The sequence below is a fragment of the Microtus pennsylvanicus genome, chromosome 12 (genome assembly GCF_037038515.1).
Source record: "Microtus pennsylvanicus isolate mMicPen1 chromosome 12, mMicPen1.hap1, whole genome shotgun sequence".
NCBI classification, from domain to species: Eukaryota; Metazoa; Chordata; class Mammalia; order Rodentia; family Cricetidae; genus Microtus; species Microtus pennsylvanicus.
Window position 1 is genome coordinate 72490020 of NC_134590.1, and position 17183 is coordinate 72507202.

The 17183-nt window shown below is 45.9% G+C and overlaps 1 protein-coding gene across 15 annotated transcripts in view; it reads right to left on the bottom strand.

Annotated features, from left to right (window-relative positions):
• The window catches only part of Grb10 (growth factor receptor bound protein 10), a 122429-nt gene that overhangs the window by 21101 nt on the left and 84145 nt on the right, over positions 1-17183 (bottom strand). For all 15 annotated transcript variants that reach the window (XM_075944372.1, XM_075944366.1, XM_075944362.1 and 12 more), the window contains one exon: positions 3001-3157. In XM_075944372.1, the coding sequence (XP_075800487.1) occupies positions 3001-3157 (157 nt within the window). The remainder of the gene's footprint in view (positions 1-3000; positions 3158-17183) is intronic.

Below are 17183 nucleotides of genomic sequence, written 5' to 3' on the forward strand. Positions count from 1 at the left end.
TTTAAAATACAGAGTAAAAAGGGAGGTAGCAGCCGCCTAAGTAAGGATGCAGTGGCTCGCTCTAAATCAAAAAGTGTGGTGCTTTCCAAAGAGCTCCGAGGAGCACAAAGGACCCTGTGGGGGAGCTTCCCAGCTAAGACCAACGCTGTGGTCTCTACAGCTCTGACCCCCAACAGAAGCGCTCTGGGAGAACTCCTGGGCAAGCTGCACACATCCTGCACGTACGCAGGGGGGAGGGCCTGATGCCCGGGGAAGGAGCAGGGGAAACTGGGCCCCACTGTGGTTTCAGGTAACCAGTGACTACTGAGCTGGCCTATGCAGCCCTAAATGATCACGCTCCCCTCCCCCGACAGTCTGGTGACCCCCAGAGGGGCCTCATTGTGACTCTTCATGCAAACCAGCTGCAGTGTCAACTCCTGCTTCCTTCCGCAGTAAGCTGGGGAACAGTGGAGAAGCCCTGCTAAACCTTTCCTCGGCCGGCCGCAGAAGGCCTCTAGGCACAGCTGTGGCCTACAACTTGTTACCATCAAGGGCCTGCCTGTGAACTTCCTGCTGTTCCAGGGGTTCTGAGTAAAACTGGACCAATACTTTTCTTTAGGATATTCCTAAACTACTCTGTTTAGCGGAGGAAGTGGAGATTCCTCAAAGGCCATTTGTTGTTTTTCAAATATCTGCAATGATATTCAGCGTCTGTATCAATACCTCACTCTGACAGAAAGGCTTGAGCATCAGACAACTCAAAGAGAAAACTGTACCTCTTTGCTTTTAAAGTACATAGCTACTTAGAGCCTCGGCAGAAACTCGGCCAGCCTAGACGGCATGAAGAGATCGTGCAGAACAGAGCACAGAACAAGGCTTTCAGTACAGCCTTTCATTTGGCTCAGCCCCTCCCACCTGGTAGAAAGTCTCAGGCCTCCAGCTTGACTGCTGGGAATCATGGCACCAGGCGAGGAAGGGTGCCCAAGCCTCCTCGACGCCAAGTCAGTTAGCAGCTTTCTTTCTATCTGTATATTTTAATGGGGAAAAGATATCACTCGGCGTTTTCAAATGAATGGCCAGGGAGCTATGGAAGGAACACCAAGCCAGGGTAAGCTCCTTCTGGTCACTGAGGACCAAAAGGCACTCTTTAGGTGTCCATGTCCAAGGCACTGCCATACCTGACTCAAACAAACACAAAGCTCCCTATCCCTGGACTCTTCCTGCTTGATGCTTGCAATGTGTCAGGGCCTGAATGTGAGAGCCCTGGAACCAAACGACCTCACGCTGCAATCCCATGCTCAAGTGCAGGGGATGAAGCGCCAAAATACTGTTTTGCACATTTAAAAGTGTATTTTGTAAAATTTCTTTATGCGTTGTCTCTGTGGGAAACTTTCCTGGAGGAAGGGGAGAGTCTAGAGATTCGCAGCTCACACACTTGAACAGATGGGAATTCTCCATCTACCCTATGCTAGCACACTTGCTGGCCTTAATCACTGACTGTCCCCACACACCAAGGCTAAAGAATTTCCAGCAGGGAGGCCTTATAGGAAGTGCTGTTCATCAGAAGTTTCCAGCATTTCAGCTGCTAAGATCAGCACAGTAGCATTGTTTGGAAAAACCTTAATCTGAGAACACACATAAACCAAAAATATCAGAATGCTATCCGCTAGCCTCATGCCCCCAATCGTAACAGTTTTGTGTTGTAATCTGTTTTAGAATCTGCCTGAGAGACTTGCACTTACAGTTTCCCTTTTATGTGTCCTCCTCCCTAATAAGAAGACTCAATATAGAATTGCCTAAGAGAGTCGTTTCCACGGAGACAGCGATACCCAGGAATGTGGGGCAGGGTGGTTCCACACTGAGCAGAGGTGAGGCCCCACTCTTTAGGCCAGGACCCAAAAAACACACCCTAGAGCAACATCCATTACAAAGAGCCTCCCACAAGTCTGTGGTTCACTCATCCACAGCAGGGCAGGTTAACGCTGGGACATGAACAGGGCTTTCTGAGAAGAACCACAGAGCACCGCGTCTTTCCACTGGTGGGACCCTGACAAGAGACTGCTGTGGGACTGTGGCAGAAATAGGATTTCCTTTTAAAGAGCTACAAAGCTGTGTTTTGTTGTTGTTGTTGTTTTAAAATTAAATGGTAGGTTTGAATAAAACAACACACACACACACTTCACACGGAGAGAAATACGAGAACTGGGAAGGCAGAAATGGAGCCTGTGTTGGGGTTGTTCACCTCAAGACGGTGAATCTAAAAAACTTTAAAAACTCACAGAATCCTCCCTAAAATCCAGCCCATTGGGTAAACGTGCTTCACTTAGTCCCTAACAAGGGAAGGAGCTGGTGTGGAAAAGAAACCTTTAAACAAAAGTCTGAGATGAATCAACAGAACAAAAATAAATAAAATAAATTAAAAAAAATGTATAAAACTATAAAATGCACCTCAGCAAGTTCTGGAAATAGTACATGTTTTCAAATATTTTATGGTATAATATGCGCTCTTGTTCCTAGGCAAGATACAGATATATACATGCCTGTGTGCAGTGCAAGCATCGCCTCAGAAAGCTACCAAGCAAGCACTGTGAGAGCCCTTTATAATGTACCTGCCTCCCTGGGGCTACCCAGGGAACCATGGCTCCCTTCTGTCTATGAACAGGCTGAGCTGTTCTGAGATGGGGAGCTGTAACCCAGTTGGCCGATGGGCTCCAAGCACCCCTAGGCTCTGGAAGAAGAACCAAGTCCTAGAGAATCTATCACCTATGCTGAGCCTTCGGGGAAGTTACTGCTTTGAGCACCCAAGGTGAGATTCTCAGAGTATCAGAGGGTGAGGACTGGGAAGGAGGGAGAGTGAAATTGAGGAGAAAGCAAGGGCCGGAAGGAATGCCGAGCAGCTTACTACCACCTCCCATGTGGCAGGAGATGGTGACACATTTACATCTGGCTGTGGCATGCCCATTTGATTACACACTGAGGTCCCCAGGTGCTGTTCCCAAGTCAGGCGACCCGTCCCCATACCTAATCCCAGTTGGGGGTGGTGCTCCACCAGAGTCCAGCTGTTGTCATCCACACAGTGACTCTTGTAAACCAGCAACTGGCACAGGTCCCTGGCTGTCATGTCTGTTAGAATCTCCACCACTTTGCTTGTCCCATCTTCACTAAAGACTTTGACATCCTGCAACACACAAAAGGGACAAGCACAGATGAAACAACTTTGCATTTACAAGAAAAAAAAAAGACAAGATAAAACACAAGTTAAAAACATTAGTGTTTCAACACATGGACAAGTGGTCTCTCGGGCTCCACAGATGTAGGTCAAGGGCTATGGGGCTCCCTTCCCTCTCTTTGGAAGGACCGGGAATCTCATAGGCATAGACAGCACACAGCCAAGCCACCAGCCTGGCTTAGAGAATCACAGAACTCTCTCAAACACTCTAGTGGTTCCAGGTTGGACAGTTTACACTTGTACAAATGCAACAAATGTCTGAGATGACCCTCCTCCTCCCCTAAACTGTGATGACCCCTTTCTCTCTATTCCCAGAGTCCAAAGGGCCTGCAGCTCTTTTTCTCTCGACATCCTTCCTAGTTCCTGAGGCCCAGGAGGAAGTTGAGATAAATAGATAGACCGATGGAAAGGGGTACAGAAGAATACAGTCATGAAATTGTTTCGCTCTTCTCCTAAAATACTGAAAACAAGCTACAGTTTCCAGGTCCTATTCAGATCTACGGAAACCAAGTAGTTCCTAGGGAAAAAAAAAGCATAGCAGAAATTTCAGAGATTAAAAATGGTCCCTGCTCCATTGACAGGGATGCAGTCTTCAAGGGATGTATTTAAACAAACAAAAACAACCACCACAACAAAACCCTCCACAACAAAGCTCTACCAAGACTCTTCCCTTGATAGCATGGGAACAGCAGTTGGAGGGACAAGGTGGTAGTTTAAACTGCGAATGACTACTGCCTGGTAGTTTGTTCCTGGTGTTTCCCTACCTTCCCTGGGAGGTCAGGCTCACGGCCCAGCAAGGGCTTTGCCATGATCAAGGCTGCTCCTGTCCGCCTGCCTGCCATCTTACTTGTCCCTGAGGTAGGAATCCAACCACTCCAACAGCCAAATCGTGCCCTTCCCCGGACTGATGTAAGCACCCCATGGGTCTTAAGGCCCATGACAATGGTGACAACGCGATCGGCTGCAGAAATCCCCGGGCAGCGAAACAGCAACAGGCCACTAGGCTCGAGCACGTGCATCTTTTGGGTTCAGACCAAACTCCCGCTAATCTTTGTCCCCAACTGCTGCCATCAGCGGCAACTTCAGTGCTGAGTCTGCCATAGACAATCTGCTTCTGGTAGCCCTGTTCTCTGCCCCTTCTCCAGTTCATGTGCTTAGAAGGATGGCTCTATGGAGGGGAGTCAATGGCAGCACTGGGGAGGGGACTGTGGCCCCAGGGCTAGGAGCTGCGCCCTCGGAGCAGAGAAGGGTCCTACTAGTGAAGGACAAAGTAGCCCTGAGGCTGGGGAGAAAGAGGTCATATTCCTCAGGCTTGGAACTCCCAGATGGGGGTGGGGATGCTTCAGGGGTATCAGGCAGGATACTTCTCTATGTGAGACAAGCTGGGGGAACCCAGAGGGCCTCTCTATTGCTGCCGCTCCCTGACTCAGAAAAATACCAGGATTTGCTTTCAAACCCACTTTCACTTTTAAAGAAAAATACCCCTCCCTCTTCTGGAATTTCTGTCTCACTCAGTGAAAGTTTGCCTCTCCCAGCTAAGCAGAAGCCTACACAGGGCTCACATGACTGACTCAGTCTAGGAACTAACACTTAATTCAAATCAAGAAAATATGTCTGTGGTCTCTAGGCAGGAACATTCTTTCTAAAATGCTTTAACATAAAAGAAACAGAAATCGGGAAAGTAGAAATGCATTTGATATTTTGGTTTGCAGTGTGCAGGGCCTCCTGAGTCTGTGAAGCTTTCCACTCCCCGGATCAGCCTCCTAATGCTCTTCCTTTCCTAAGCTTCGAAACATTTATGTGGTTACAGCAAACACTGTCTCCTCCAGGAAAGTTATGTGGCGGTGAAGTATGTGTTTCATGTCTCCCCAAGTCCACTCGCCACTCTTCCTGCCCAGATCAGCCGTGGCTCCACGTTTCAAAGTCTGTTTTGAGCCCACTGCATTTTTCTTTAAACTCCCTCTTTTTCCCCTCAGATGCTCCACAGCCCCCCCCCCCCCCCCGCCATCTATATATAGTCTGGGCAGTACAAGCTAACACGTACTCTGTCACAGGTTTATCTCCACGTCTTTGAGATTCCCACAAAAAGCTGGGTTGGCAGGACAGGGCAGTACGTGATGGGCAAAAAAAAAAAAAAAAAAAAAGGCTGAGACTTTCTCCCCTCCCCCTGAACCCCAAAGCCTGTGAAAGAGAACAGACAGAAAAGCACACACCTCCCGTTATAGACTCTAACTGACACACCATTCTTTGGCTATTTCCCCAAACTCCACAGGGCCTGCTGCCCGCAAGCCAAACAACCTCCAAGACAGAACTCTGGAAAAACCATTACACATACCAGCAGTGTTGATCTGGGTAAATGTTGGAAACTACAGAAGGGGCGTTTTGTAGCAAATATATAAGGCACAAAGCGAATGCTGTGTGCGGCTCCAACCTCCTTCCACAGGATCTTTCAAAGGAGGGTTCTAGATGGAGCATTTTGTGCCACACTGTCATCTGCCCCCTTAGCAGACCTCTGAGCTGTGCTGGCGCTCATTAAGGAATCAAGTAAGGGTTGTATATTTCATAGGTCTGTGCAAGAACTTGGGCCAAGAGCTCCTGGGAGCAGCCTGGGCCTCTGAGGCACACTGAATGCTCTCATTTCTTAACCAGGGTGAACACAGAAGGTTCTCTCAAGGAGATCAAGGTTCTGGGCCCCCAGCAACTCACATTTCAGCAGCAGGGTAGGAGCCATAGCTCTGGCAGTTATTTTCCATGGGCAAACTGTCCAGGGCACATGGGAATCTGTGCAGGACTAGGAGGCAGGGAAGCTGGAGACCCACAGTTCTACCCTGACACAGCCAGCTATCTGCCCAAGATTTATTTTCTGTATCTGAACCATGGGGCACTGTTTTGTCAATGAGTGGAATACAAAAAGTCTGATGCTCCACGTATGCAACTTTGGCACTGGCAAGAAGTTTTGGTATGGCAGTTGGGACTGGCTCTAGGCGGTAACTCTGGAGTCAGAGGTAGCCACAAATCCTTTCCTGATTTACTCAACTTTTCCGAGTCTCAGTTTCTCCATCTGTGAAGTGGGAACCCGTGAGGGACAGCAGCATCACAGTTTGGGTATGAAACTGGCTCCTCAGATGTCTCTTTGAAAATCTTACAGTCATCTTTGTCCATAGACCCACGATGAGTAGGTTGGGCCAGCTGAAAGCCTGGAGGCAACTTAGTAGACAGATGGGGAGGGCTCTAAATGCCTGTTCCCCAGCATTCTTAGTTCTTAGAAAGCAGACCTCAACTGGTTAAGATGCAATGGAAAAGTATCACAAAGAAAATGACCAAATAGTTAATTGCTTTAAAAATAAATGGTATGAAAGAGAACAGGCACAATTACGTCAACAACCTGAAACTCTCTTTTAGAGAAGGATGGGGGAGGGAGTGCTTTTTTGCTGGATTGGCCCACTACACACTCTGCTGTAAGGGTCCTGATGAGGTAATAAAACGTTCCATTGTTCCCAGACTTTCTGTTGTCATTTCCTATACATTCACCATATAGAGGAAGGAACAAAGGCCCCTTTCTTTGCAGAAAAAAGGGAAGGTGTTTAAGAACAAGAGGTGCTGAGGCACATCTGCTTCGTGGCCCCAAGCTACAGTCTGGGATGCCTGGCTTTTTGTCTTCGTGGTCCCCAGCAGGTGGACAGTACGGGGTCTTTGGGCTGCCCTGCTCCCAGCCTTGGCACACACTCTCACCACAGCTTCCTGTACTAGTCAGACCTTGCTGCTGCTGCTGGCTGGGGACTAAGGAATCTTGTTACTGAATTCAAAAGATCTTCTGACTTTGGCAGTGAAACTGTGCCAGAGGCTCACCTTATAAAAATAGAAAACAGGACACTCGAAGCTCTGTGCCTCCCTGGCCCCCCTCACCAGCTGTCTGCAGTGCGAGATTTCCCCATGTAGACGGCCTGGTCCCTGGGGTGTGCAGGCTGATGGCCCAGACGCGGCACAGTAACTGCGACAGTGGTGGGTGTCTGAAAGCAGAAGCTCTGGGACCCTGAGCTGTCCTCATTCTTCATCTCCGTCTAAATAACTCCTTAGATCAAAGGACCTTGTAGTGTGTAGATAGAATTGTTGCTACTCTAGACACCTCACTTCTGAAGAGGCTGGCTGCAATCAGAGGACCAGAAGAAGCATGCTTTCGTGAAAGGCAAGCACGGGTGTCTCCGCAGTGACTTTTATTCTGAAACTGCAGGATCTAGACGGGCAAAGGCGGAAAAGTCCTGCTAAGGCAGCAGGAGGAAAGCTAGCCTCAAGGCAGACATTAAATCAGTCTCCTCAGAATAATGTCTTGAGGCAGCAGGGCTTCCCCAGTGACAAGAATAGTCAATCCCAGGGAAAGGGTTTGGACCCAGGGCTCTCTGACCTAGCTGGTCTTTTCTTCCTTTACCAACCAGCTGCCTCTCAGCACCTCGTATCCTTCCTGCTACAGAAGCTCCAATATTTTTGAGTTGAGACGTCCTTAATACCCACAACTAGAGGAATAGAAGGGAGCTTGATGCCTAGGAGTTTTAGGGTAAATAAGATGGGCTAAATTAATTTTAGAAAAACAGAATGTAATTCCATGGAGTCTTCCTGAGCTTTGTTCTAAGGTATAGATAGCACGGTTTTGCCTCTAAGGGCTGATCCTGAAGCGCAGGACTCAAAGCCACGATCACGACTCCCTAACCATAACAACGGATGACCCTGCTTAGCAACCAACTTACTCTACTTTGGAAAGTCTGTGATTCACAGAATCTTATCAGCCTCACTTTTCAGTAAGATTCATAGATATTTTAAGTCCTTGAGAACTCCTTACAAATCAAACCGTTCTATCACTAAAAATAGTTCTCAAACTTGACGGGCTTCTGCAGTAGTGGCTCAGACTTCTCTACAGGGAAGGGCCTCTCACCAGCCAGGGCTGCCCCTGCACCAGTTCTACTTCAACAGAAAGGCCTTTACTTACTGCATATGCACGTTTGACTCACCTAAGACGCATAAAGCCTGCTATTTTGACAAAACCAACTTTCATAAACTGGCACCCTGTCATATCAAGTAAAACTGAAAGCAGCTTAGGAAAAATTTACTAGTGAATCAAAGAGGAGTGAAAAGACAAGGCCTCCTTGCTCTCAGTCAAGGGATTCTGTTCAAGGCTCCCGGAGCTGCTTGGAACAAAGAATAGTACTATAAGCTACATGTGCTTTTCTATAACTGTGAGCCTATGATGAAGTTTAGTTACAGACATGGCTGAAATTAACAGCTTAAAATAACAAACAACACAGCTCATAATAAAATAAAACAATTCTGAGGATGTACTGTGGTAAAAGTTATTCGAACAAGGCATGGCTATCAAAATATTTGATTTACTCTTACCTTTTCAGTTAAAGAAAGTATTTTACAGCTTCTCTTTGTCCTTCCAGAGTGGCCATCATCACTAATATTGGGCTTTAGAGCTCTTAAGTATCAAAGGCTGCTTGAACTCAAGCATTGTGATACCACAACATACAGTTACATGTAAGACTATGTACATAGGAACATATCTATACAATACCAATATGTACACACATATATAAATACATTTCTATAAAGATGATGGATAAGGGCGCATATATAGGTCAGCTTTATATAGAAATGACGTGATTCTCGTATCAAACTGGAAAAATACAGTAAGGAACAAAGGGGAAACAAACTGCTAATCACTGACAGTTCGCAGACTCACTGGGACAGCATTCTTCTGCACAGATATTTATAAATAGAAACCCTGACAGAACTGTAATCATACTGCACACACACTTTTAAGCTGGGCTGTGCAGCTCCGCGTTACATCATAAACACCTCGCCATGTCATCATGCGTCTTCGTTGCTTTAGCGCTCACAAGCATCAAAGAAGCAGAATTCTCCCACGCTGCTCAAGGCCCCCCCTTAAGCTTTTCATTCTTATTATAGAATTCTTTAAGATTATCTCCAAATATATATCTTAGTACATATGTTTATTTTCTTAAGATGAATTGCTAGATACCAAGCCTTGTTAAAATATCTTTCTACTAGGTTTAAACATTTCCCAAGAACTTAGTCTGCCAGACATTTTGGGCAAAATGCTCAAGTTGTTGAGGAACAAGTAAAATTGTGGACAAATCCATCTGTCATCTCCAGATTTTCAGTTTTCCCAATTTCCTGGGTAGATAGTTCCCCTGGTGCCAACTCCTTACACCCACAACAGTAGAAACTGTGGGACAGCATAGCCTTTCAGTCCATATGTCCTAGATCTGTTCCTGGGCACTGCTACCTGCTGCATGTGTCAACCCCTCTGACTGGGTGTGCCTAGCAGTAAAACAGGATGGTCCTACAGGCTCAAGTGCCACACAGGGCAGTGAATGAAAGCAGCTAACAAAGAGTTTGCCCTCAGCAAATGATTCCTGACAGAGTCAGCTGAGTGCCAACAGGCCACCATATACCGAGAGACAACACAGTGCATTCATGGATGCCACACCCTTGCAGACCACGGTGTTTCCAGTACTAAAATTCAGGCAACCCAAGCAAAACTTGTCATTGAGGACACCATTGACAACTTCTGGCCTGCTGGGCAGATGTGTTTGTAGGACAAGCGAGTAAGAAATTCAAACCAAGAAATAGCAGCATGTGTGCTAAGTCCTTTAAACCAAGGGATAAAGGTTCTGCTGAACAGAACCTCAGAAAGGGACGAGGACCTGAAACCAACAGTGTATCTCTTAGCCCTTTCTTCCAACTGCTTGGTGTTCTCAGAGTCAAAGAGCTTTCCAGGACAGATATGAAAGCAAATGACACTGCCTTGAACCTCTTGGTTTGTCCCTCTGTTCCAGTCAGGCTCAGTAAACATCTTCTAGGGTTTCTTGAAACTACAGAAACAACTAATCAACATGATGGATTGTCTGGTCCTCTGCCTTCACATCCTGGGCCACTGTCGCCCCAGAGTCCCAGGGATGTGAGGCCAGTGGTAGGAATTTAAAACCAGACTGCAACAAATCACAGACCCAGGCCAGGGGCCAGTCCCACCAAACCACATGCCTTCACATTTCATTCCAAGGGACAGACTGTATTTGACACTATTTATAAAATGACTTTTATATATATGTGCATATACTCATAAAACCGTAAATCATTTAGCCCAGCAATGACACTATTAGGAATCTATTCACCCCATCTATTAAGTGACCAAAGACATATGTACAAGATGGTCACTTCAACTTTGTTTATTACAGTAATAAGGATGGAATTACAAACAGTGAAAATGTTAATCAGAGGGGTAATCAGTTAAAAATGAATCCTGATACCTCTGTGTGACACAACACACAGAAATGCATCTCAATTCTACGAACACCATATGTGGATACTGTCCACACTGCTCACCTCTGGAAATGAGACTGCACTTAGGAGAGACTAGTCTCATCTTTAACAATTGTGATGAAATACCCACAAAAGTAACTTAGGGGAGTAAGGGTTTATGTCAGCTCACAGTTCCAGATTACGGTGCAGTGGCAGGAGCTTGAGGCAGCTGGTCACACTACATCCAGAATCAGGAACAGAGAGCAAAGATGAATGCGACTTAGTGTCTAAGCACACAGTAAAGATAAGATAATCCCCCAGAGGTCCATCTCCTAGGCAGTTCTAGGGTTTGTCAGGCTGAGAAGTAACACTGGCCATTACAGCCATAACCATACCCTCCCCTGCTTGAAGAAAAGTTTCCCATGTAGCCCAGGCTGACCTTAAACTCACTATGTAGCCAAAGATGATCATGAAATTTCTGATTCTCCTGTTTCTACTTCCTGAGTGCTGAATTATAGGCATATATCACCCACATGGGTTTTATGTAACACCCTGCAGGGATCAAACCCAGGGCTTCATGGATGCTAGGCAAGCATTCTGCCAATTGAGCTACATGCCCAGCCCCATATACCTTCTGCCAGTGTTTGTTTAACTCTTCGCCTTTAATGTGAAAATTTATTGTTTCCAAAATTTTAAAAAACCTGCTGTACTGTTGCTGTTCATTTTTCTCTGGTCTCCTGGCTGGACACAGATGGAAGTTATATGAAAAGAGCTAGACTCTGGCGGATTCCTTTTATCTGAGGTTCTTTTCCCATGAGTAGGTGGCTCTTAAAAAGACACACAGATCATTCCTAAGTGTCATGTACAAAGAAAGCCTTATCATGCTGGGCTGCCTGCTGTGGGTTCCATTCCCACCCTGCCAGGGCAGAGAGGGGAGGGGTGCTTTGGCAGAAGCAGTGCCTGGCTCCTTCACTGGGCCTGGCCAATGTCAGCAGCACAGACATCTCTACAAAGGTGACATGGGGGGAGGGGGATACGTCTATGAATGGAAGACAGTTCTTTGCAACTGATAGTACAATTCTAGTACAGCTGCCTTTATTAATAACCTCAGCAAAACAAAGTGAGTAAGAAATCATTTAACAACTTTCAACTGCTAGACTGCAACTTTGCCTAAAGTTGTGGCACCCACTCACAATATTTTTATAATTTAGCAATCCCATCAAAGTAATCAGAAATACACAGCTACATGTAAGATATATAATATTTTCAAAAAAGGGGATATTTTTAAATTGTAGTTATCACACACAGTATGAAATAAACCTAGAATGTAATTTATAATTTTATAAAAAGACTTGAGTTGGACCGGGCGGAACTCTGCACGTTATTTCGGGTTCCTCTGCACGGCTGAGGAGAGATGTGCATGGTAAAACTCATTCCCTCAGCTGGTCCTCCCCAAGGACCCATTAAGAGCCAGGCATGAAGGTTCTAGGGATCTGGCCCTTCGACAAATGTCTTGGGAGTTATGGATCTTCACTTAACTGGGGGACACAGACGACCAACACAGAGGCAGAAGCCAAGGTGTCAGATACCAGAAGCTAAAGAGATGATTTCAGGAAAGGGGAAGAGGAAAGAAGCAGGGAGCACGTGGGCATTTACCCCAAATGTGAAATCACTATGCAAAAGGTGCCATCCTCTGTTTTCAAGGTGTCACTCGGGTCCTGGGTGGGGACCTCTTTTGGGAAGGTAGCAGAAGGTAGAGGCTAGCTGAGCTGGAGGTTTTGATAATATCCCTTGCAAGAAAAACAACTTGGATTTGAGTCCTGGAAGAAAATAATATAGAGACTATCTAGTTCTGGTATGGGACACCAAAAATTCAAAGATGTGGTTCTTGTAGATATGGAGAACTTTGATGGCATGCCCTGGAGATTTCTGTCACCTTGTGTGTACACAGAGCATATTTTTAGCTTTAAACAGAGGGCTTTTTGTTCTTTTTGGATTAGCATCTTATTTTGTAATAATTTCACACTTGCACAAAATTTTTTAGTAGTTCAGATTTTCTGCATGTTCTTCATCAGGGTTCCGCAAACAGCAACATCTGGCCCCATTTACTCGCTCACATTTCCATTCTCTTCTGTCTACTTGGGTCTGTTAAACAGACTGTGTGACTTTTAGAACATTCTTACCTAACTGTAGTTCAATGATCAGAAGCCGGAAATTATCAGTGGCCCATGCCATCATCTAATTTACAGACCCCACTTGGACAGAGCTACACTCCCTGCCAGGGCTCGTATTCCCTAAAGGGTAGATTTTGTTTTCTGGGACTTTCCTACAAACTGGAAAGTTCTGGAGAGCTATGGCTGCTCAGTAGAACATGTCCAGGCTTCACTTCAGGGCAGCTGTGCCACTAGAGAGAAAGCTGAGACCCCTTTGGGTTGCCAGGTCTGAAGGGCCAATGCTGTTCTGTGTCCCACTCCTACAAGTGTCTACTGGGACCACTTGCTCAAGACTTCCTGTCCTGCACTCAAGTGACTATTCTTCTCTGCTCTTCAAGCTGCTTCCTTGTAATAGGTCACCTTCACTCTTTAGTCCTTTTATTGGGGGACATATTTAGAAACCTAAAGCTACAAGAAAGGATCAACTGTCTTACTGTTACAGTTTGAATGAGTAGCCCCAGAAGGCTGATGAAATTAGGGTAATGGAAGCTCTGGGTGGCTCTTCAGCCACTGTGGGCATGCCCTTCAAGGAGACATGGTGGCACTCTGTGTTTTGGTTGCTACATCTTGAGGTGAAGACTACTCTGCTATGTGCTTCTGCCGTGATGCGCCTCTCTTGCCAGCAGCACCTCCATCCCAAGGAGGGCCACTTGATTTTAGACCAGAACCTCCATAACTCTCAGTCAAATAACTTTTTTCTCTTTACAAATTGCCACCTCAGGTAGATTTTGCTGAAATGATGGCAAGCTAACACATTTACTGTTCTTGCACTGTTGTGAGATGGCTAAGTAGTCAGGACTCAGATCACGGTCACATTTCTACTCCAAAGTTAAATGAAAAAGAAAACAATGTTGCTTCTCTTTTCTTCAAGTATTTATGATATTCCTGCCACTGACCGGGTTCCTTTCCAGTGCTCGGTGGAGGAACTAGGGACGGTGTGAACCGAAATACTTCCAGGGAACAAAAGCTGAGGAATGCACTACTCATATAAACGAATCCAAGATGCTAGGACAGCATAAAATCGTTAGGACCTGCTGCTTCCATGCAGCGTGGATGCCTGCTGATGAACTCACAAGGAGAAAAGGACTGTGAGGTGAGGTGAAGACAAACAGCCAGTCATTTGCATGTAGCTCTCTAGAGAAGCAGGAGACATGGAATTATCAACCTTTCCAGCTGAGGTCAACATCTGGGTTCTCTTTCCTAGAAATGAGGAGACTTGGCACCCATGGCCACGGGAGGATGTTTACCACATTCCCCCGCTGAAGGCACTCAAAACACCCTTGCTTGCTTCTCTCCAGGGATTCGCTATCATTTTTACATTTGCTATGAGTCCACTCAGGCTGGTTAAGAGACTGAGGTGGGTGGAAGTCTGGGAGATGGGTAAAAGGACGTGGAAGACAGGAGGATGTAGGAGCTATGCAGGACACATTCAGCCGGCTGGGCAGCTGCATCTAGGCGGGGCAAAAAGAAGCCTCACAGGACAGGCGAAGTCACTCAGCCCAGCAATGCAGTTTTGTATGCAGATTAATACTCCCCACAAGAGCAAAAAGGGTAAGATTTAATGTAATGGTGGTAAACACCTCATGGTCTGTCTCATGGAAGGGTCTTGGTAATGGTGGTGAACACTTCCTCATGGAAGTATCTCAGCTAAGACAAAAAGCTATGAGACTTTTTCACTTTGCAATTTCATGAGATACCTTTGTTCTAAATTAGGAGGAACCACCAGAGGTGTGGACTGTGGGAAGATACCCGTCTCTCAGTTGCTCATAGGCCAAGTGTGGCCTACCTGAAATGTTCGTGACTTTGAGTTACTTTCGTCAGGGGAGTGTTTGCGTATACACAACGAGCTTACCTGGGGAGGAGACCCAAAGCTAAATGTAAAATTGATGCTTCATGAGTGGACTAATCTTGAGACTGAAGGTTATATAATAAAACAATGATTTTAATGTTAATAGTTTAAATATGTAGCCTAGGTTGAATCTTCCATTTTTGGCATCATGTCAGAATTTGAAGCATTTCAGATTTCACTTTTGGATGAGAGATGCTTAGCTTGCATTTCTGAAGAGCAGACATTCACAGGCTGTGGACATAATGGGGAACTCTTGCAGGGGGAACTGTGGATTCTAATACAAACACAAGGAAGATGACAAACCAAGCCATCATGGAAGGTATGCTAGCTTGTTTTCTGATGTTGCAATGACACACTGACCAAAAGCAACTTGGTAGGAAAAGGGCTATTTGACTTCTAGCTTCCAGATCTCAGCCTATTGTTGTGGGAGGGAAATGGCTAGTTCACTCGGCTAGCTTTCCTTATACAGCTTTTTTGCCTAGGGACAGAGCTGCCCAGCCATGGGCTGGGCCCTTCTCCATCAATCATCAGTCAGGACAATCTCTCACAGACATGGCCACGGGCCAATCTGATCTGGGCAATCTCTGAACTGAACCTCCCTTCAGAGGACTCTGGGCTGTGTCAAGCTGACAGCTGGAGCTAACTAGGACAGAAGCTAATCAGGTAAGAGGTTCACTAGCTGGCCACTTTCCCATTTTCTAATGAAATTTAAAGTCGAAACATCAAGTAAGAATTTGCAAATCAATTTTCCCAGGAAAATGCTTTCTGGTTCCCAGCAGACCAAGAAGCTCTTTTTGGAATCACCAATGCCCAGGACCCTTGCTGGGCCCTGATTCTGCAGAAGGATCTTATCGTGCTGGTCCATATGTAGGCAAAGCACAGACTCACTCCCGCGGCTAGAGTACGGTGGTTCTTTCCACAAAAAGATAAAAAGTTAAAGGCTCATGTTTGCAGTACTCTTTCAAGATAAGAGAGATCTGAGGCTGTAGTAATCAGTCCGGCTTCTCAAATTTATAGAATTTATATAAGATATTTATAGTGCAGAGAAACACTAGGCTGGGATTTCACATGAGATTCCTGGGATGATTTCCTGTCTCATTTTTAGCCAAGCACATGGTCTGCTCCAGGTCACGACTCCCTGCTGTGATTGCATCATTTGTTCAGAGGCGAACAGAGACATGAAGGTACCATCACGTCGTCCAGGCAGTAGGGATTATTCTCTGGCTCCAGGGGCCATAATGCTCAGCGTTCTGAGGACTTAGCAACACCACCAATCAACTGTGACAGTCATGGCGGCCCTCAGGATTTTATCTTGGGCAATTCAGCCCCATATCCAGAATAGGCTCAGTAGGGATGGTTTCTATGTAAGTATTTTTAAAATATAGAATATTTAATAAATATTTAAAAGATATGAAGTGTTTTTCTCTTTTTCAAACTTCAAAAGGCTCTAGATTAACTTGAGTTTTTCCTTACTAACTTTTTTGGGTCCTCTAAAACCAAGCAGGAAATGTGAACTCCCAAGAATGTGGGAGAAAATACAAGATTTCCCTAACTATGGAGTTATGTGTTTTCCAACCCAGAGCCCTGCACTAGACAAATGCTGTACCACCAAGCTAAATCCTCAGCCTCAGATGGTGTTCTTTGCCTGGTTGCCTTTGGTAAATTCATAGATGCTCCTAGTAAAATCCTAGCTATATCAACATTCAGTTTGCTCAGAGGTGTTTTTGCCACGTGGGACTTGTTGTGGCACCTTGTTTGCACAAAGGCTTACAAGTGTGTGGCCTTAGATATGAATTCTGTTCTTTTGACACTTTAGTTACTGACTGCGCAAGGCCTCCTTGCCCTTTAAGGACCTCATCTGACATTTGAGCAAGCCTCTGGTGGTCTATTCTATTCCACAGGAGATGAGGATGAAGCAAACACCCATAGTGGCAGCTGTGGCATTAGGTATTTATTAAATATAGAAGCAGCTGTCCTGTGCCTACACTTTCCTATGTGCTGAATTAATTTCACAAGTGGTCTGAGAGGCTAGGATCAAAGATGTTGGCCCTCTCCGACAGACAGGAAACTGAGGCCTTCGGAGGTGCTGTTGCTCAGAAGCGACCACTAGTCCTGTCCTAATGCATGAGGTGAGGGCTCACCCTCCACACACTAGGCCGGCAGGCCACTAGGCAGGGCCTCCCTGGAGAGCTATGAGTGAGCAGCAGGTCAGAGGAAAAAGGGATGGGTGTGCCCAACAAAGGATTTTATTTTTAAATGGGATAAGCTGATGATGTATGTCTTATGCTAGGCTGTCGTGAGATGCTGGCATTGTTTCTGTCTCACTGGGGATGGGCATCCCTGTCTCTGCTCCAAACCTGCTATAGCCCAGGACTTCTTTAAGCAGCCACAATCTGCCTCATGCAGGGGTCCCAGAACTAAAGCTAAACCTCAGTGAGGTCTAGGTCCTGCTACTTCTGATCCCAGAAGGTACCAGAAAAAGACGACACAACGAACCACAGAGACACTAAGAGCGGGAGGACTAGGGAATGTGTGGTTGAGGCTCTTGGGGAATGATGATAAACTACCCTTCACATGGTGGTCAGGGTTACATTTG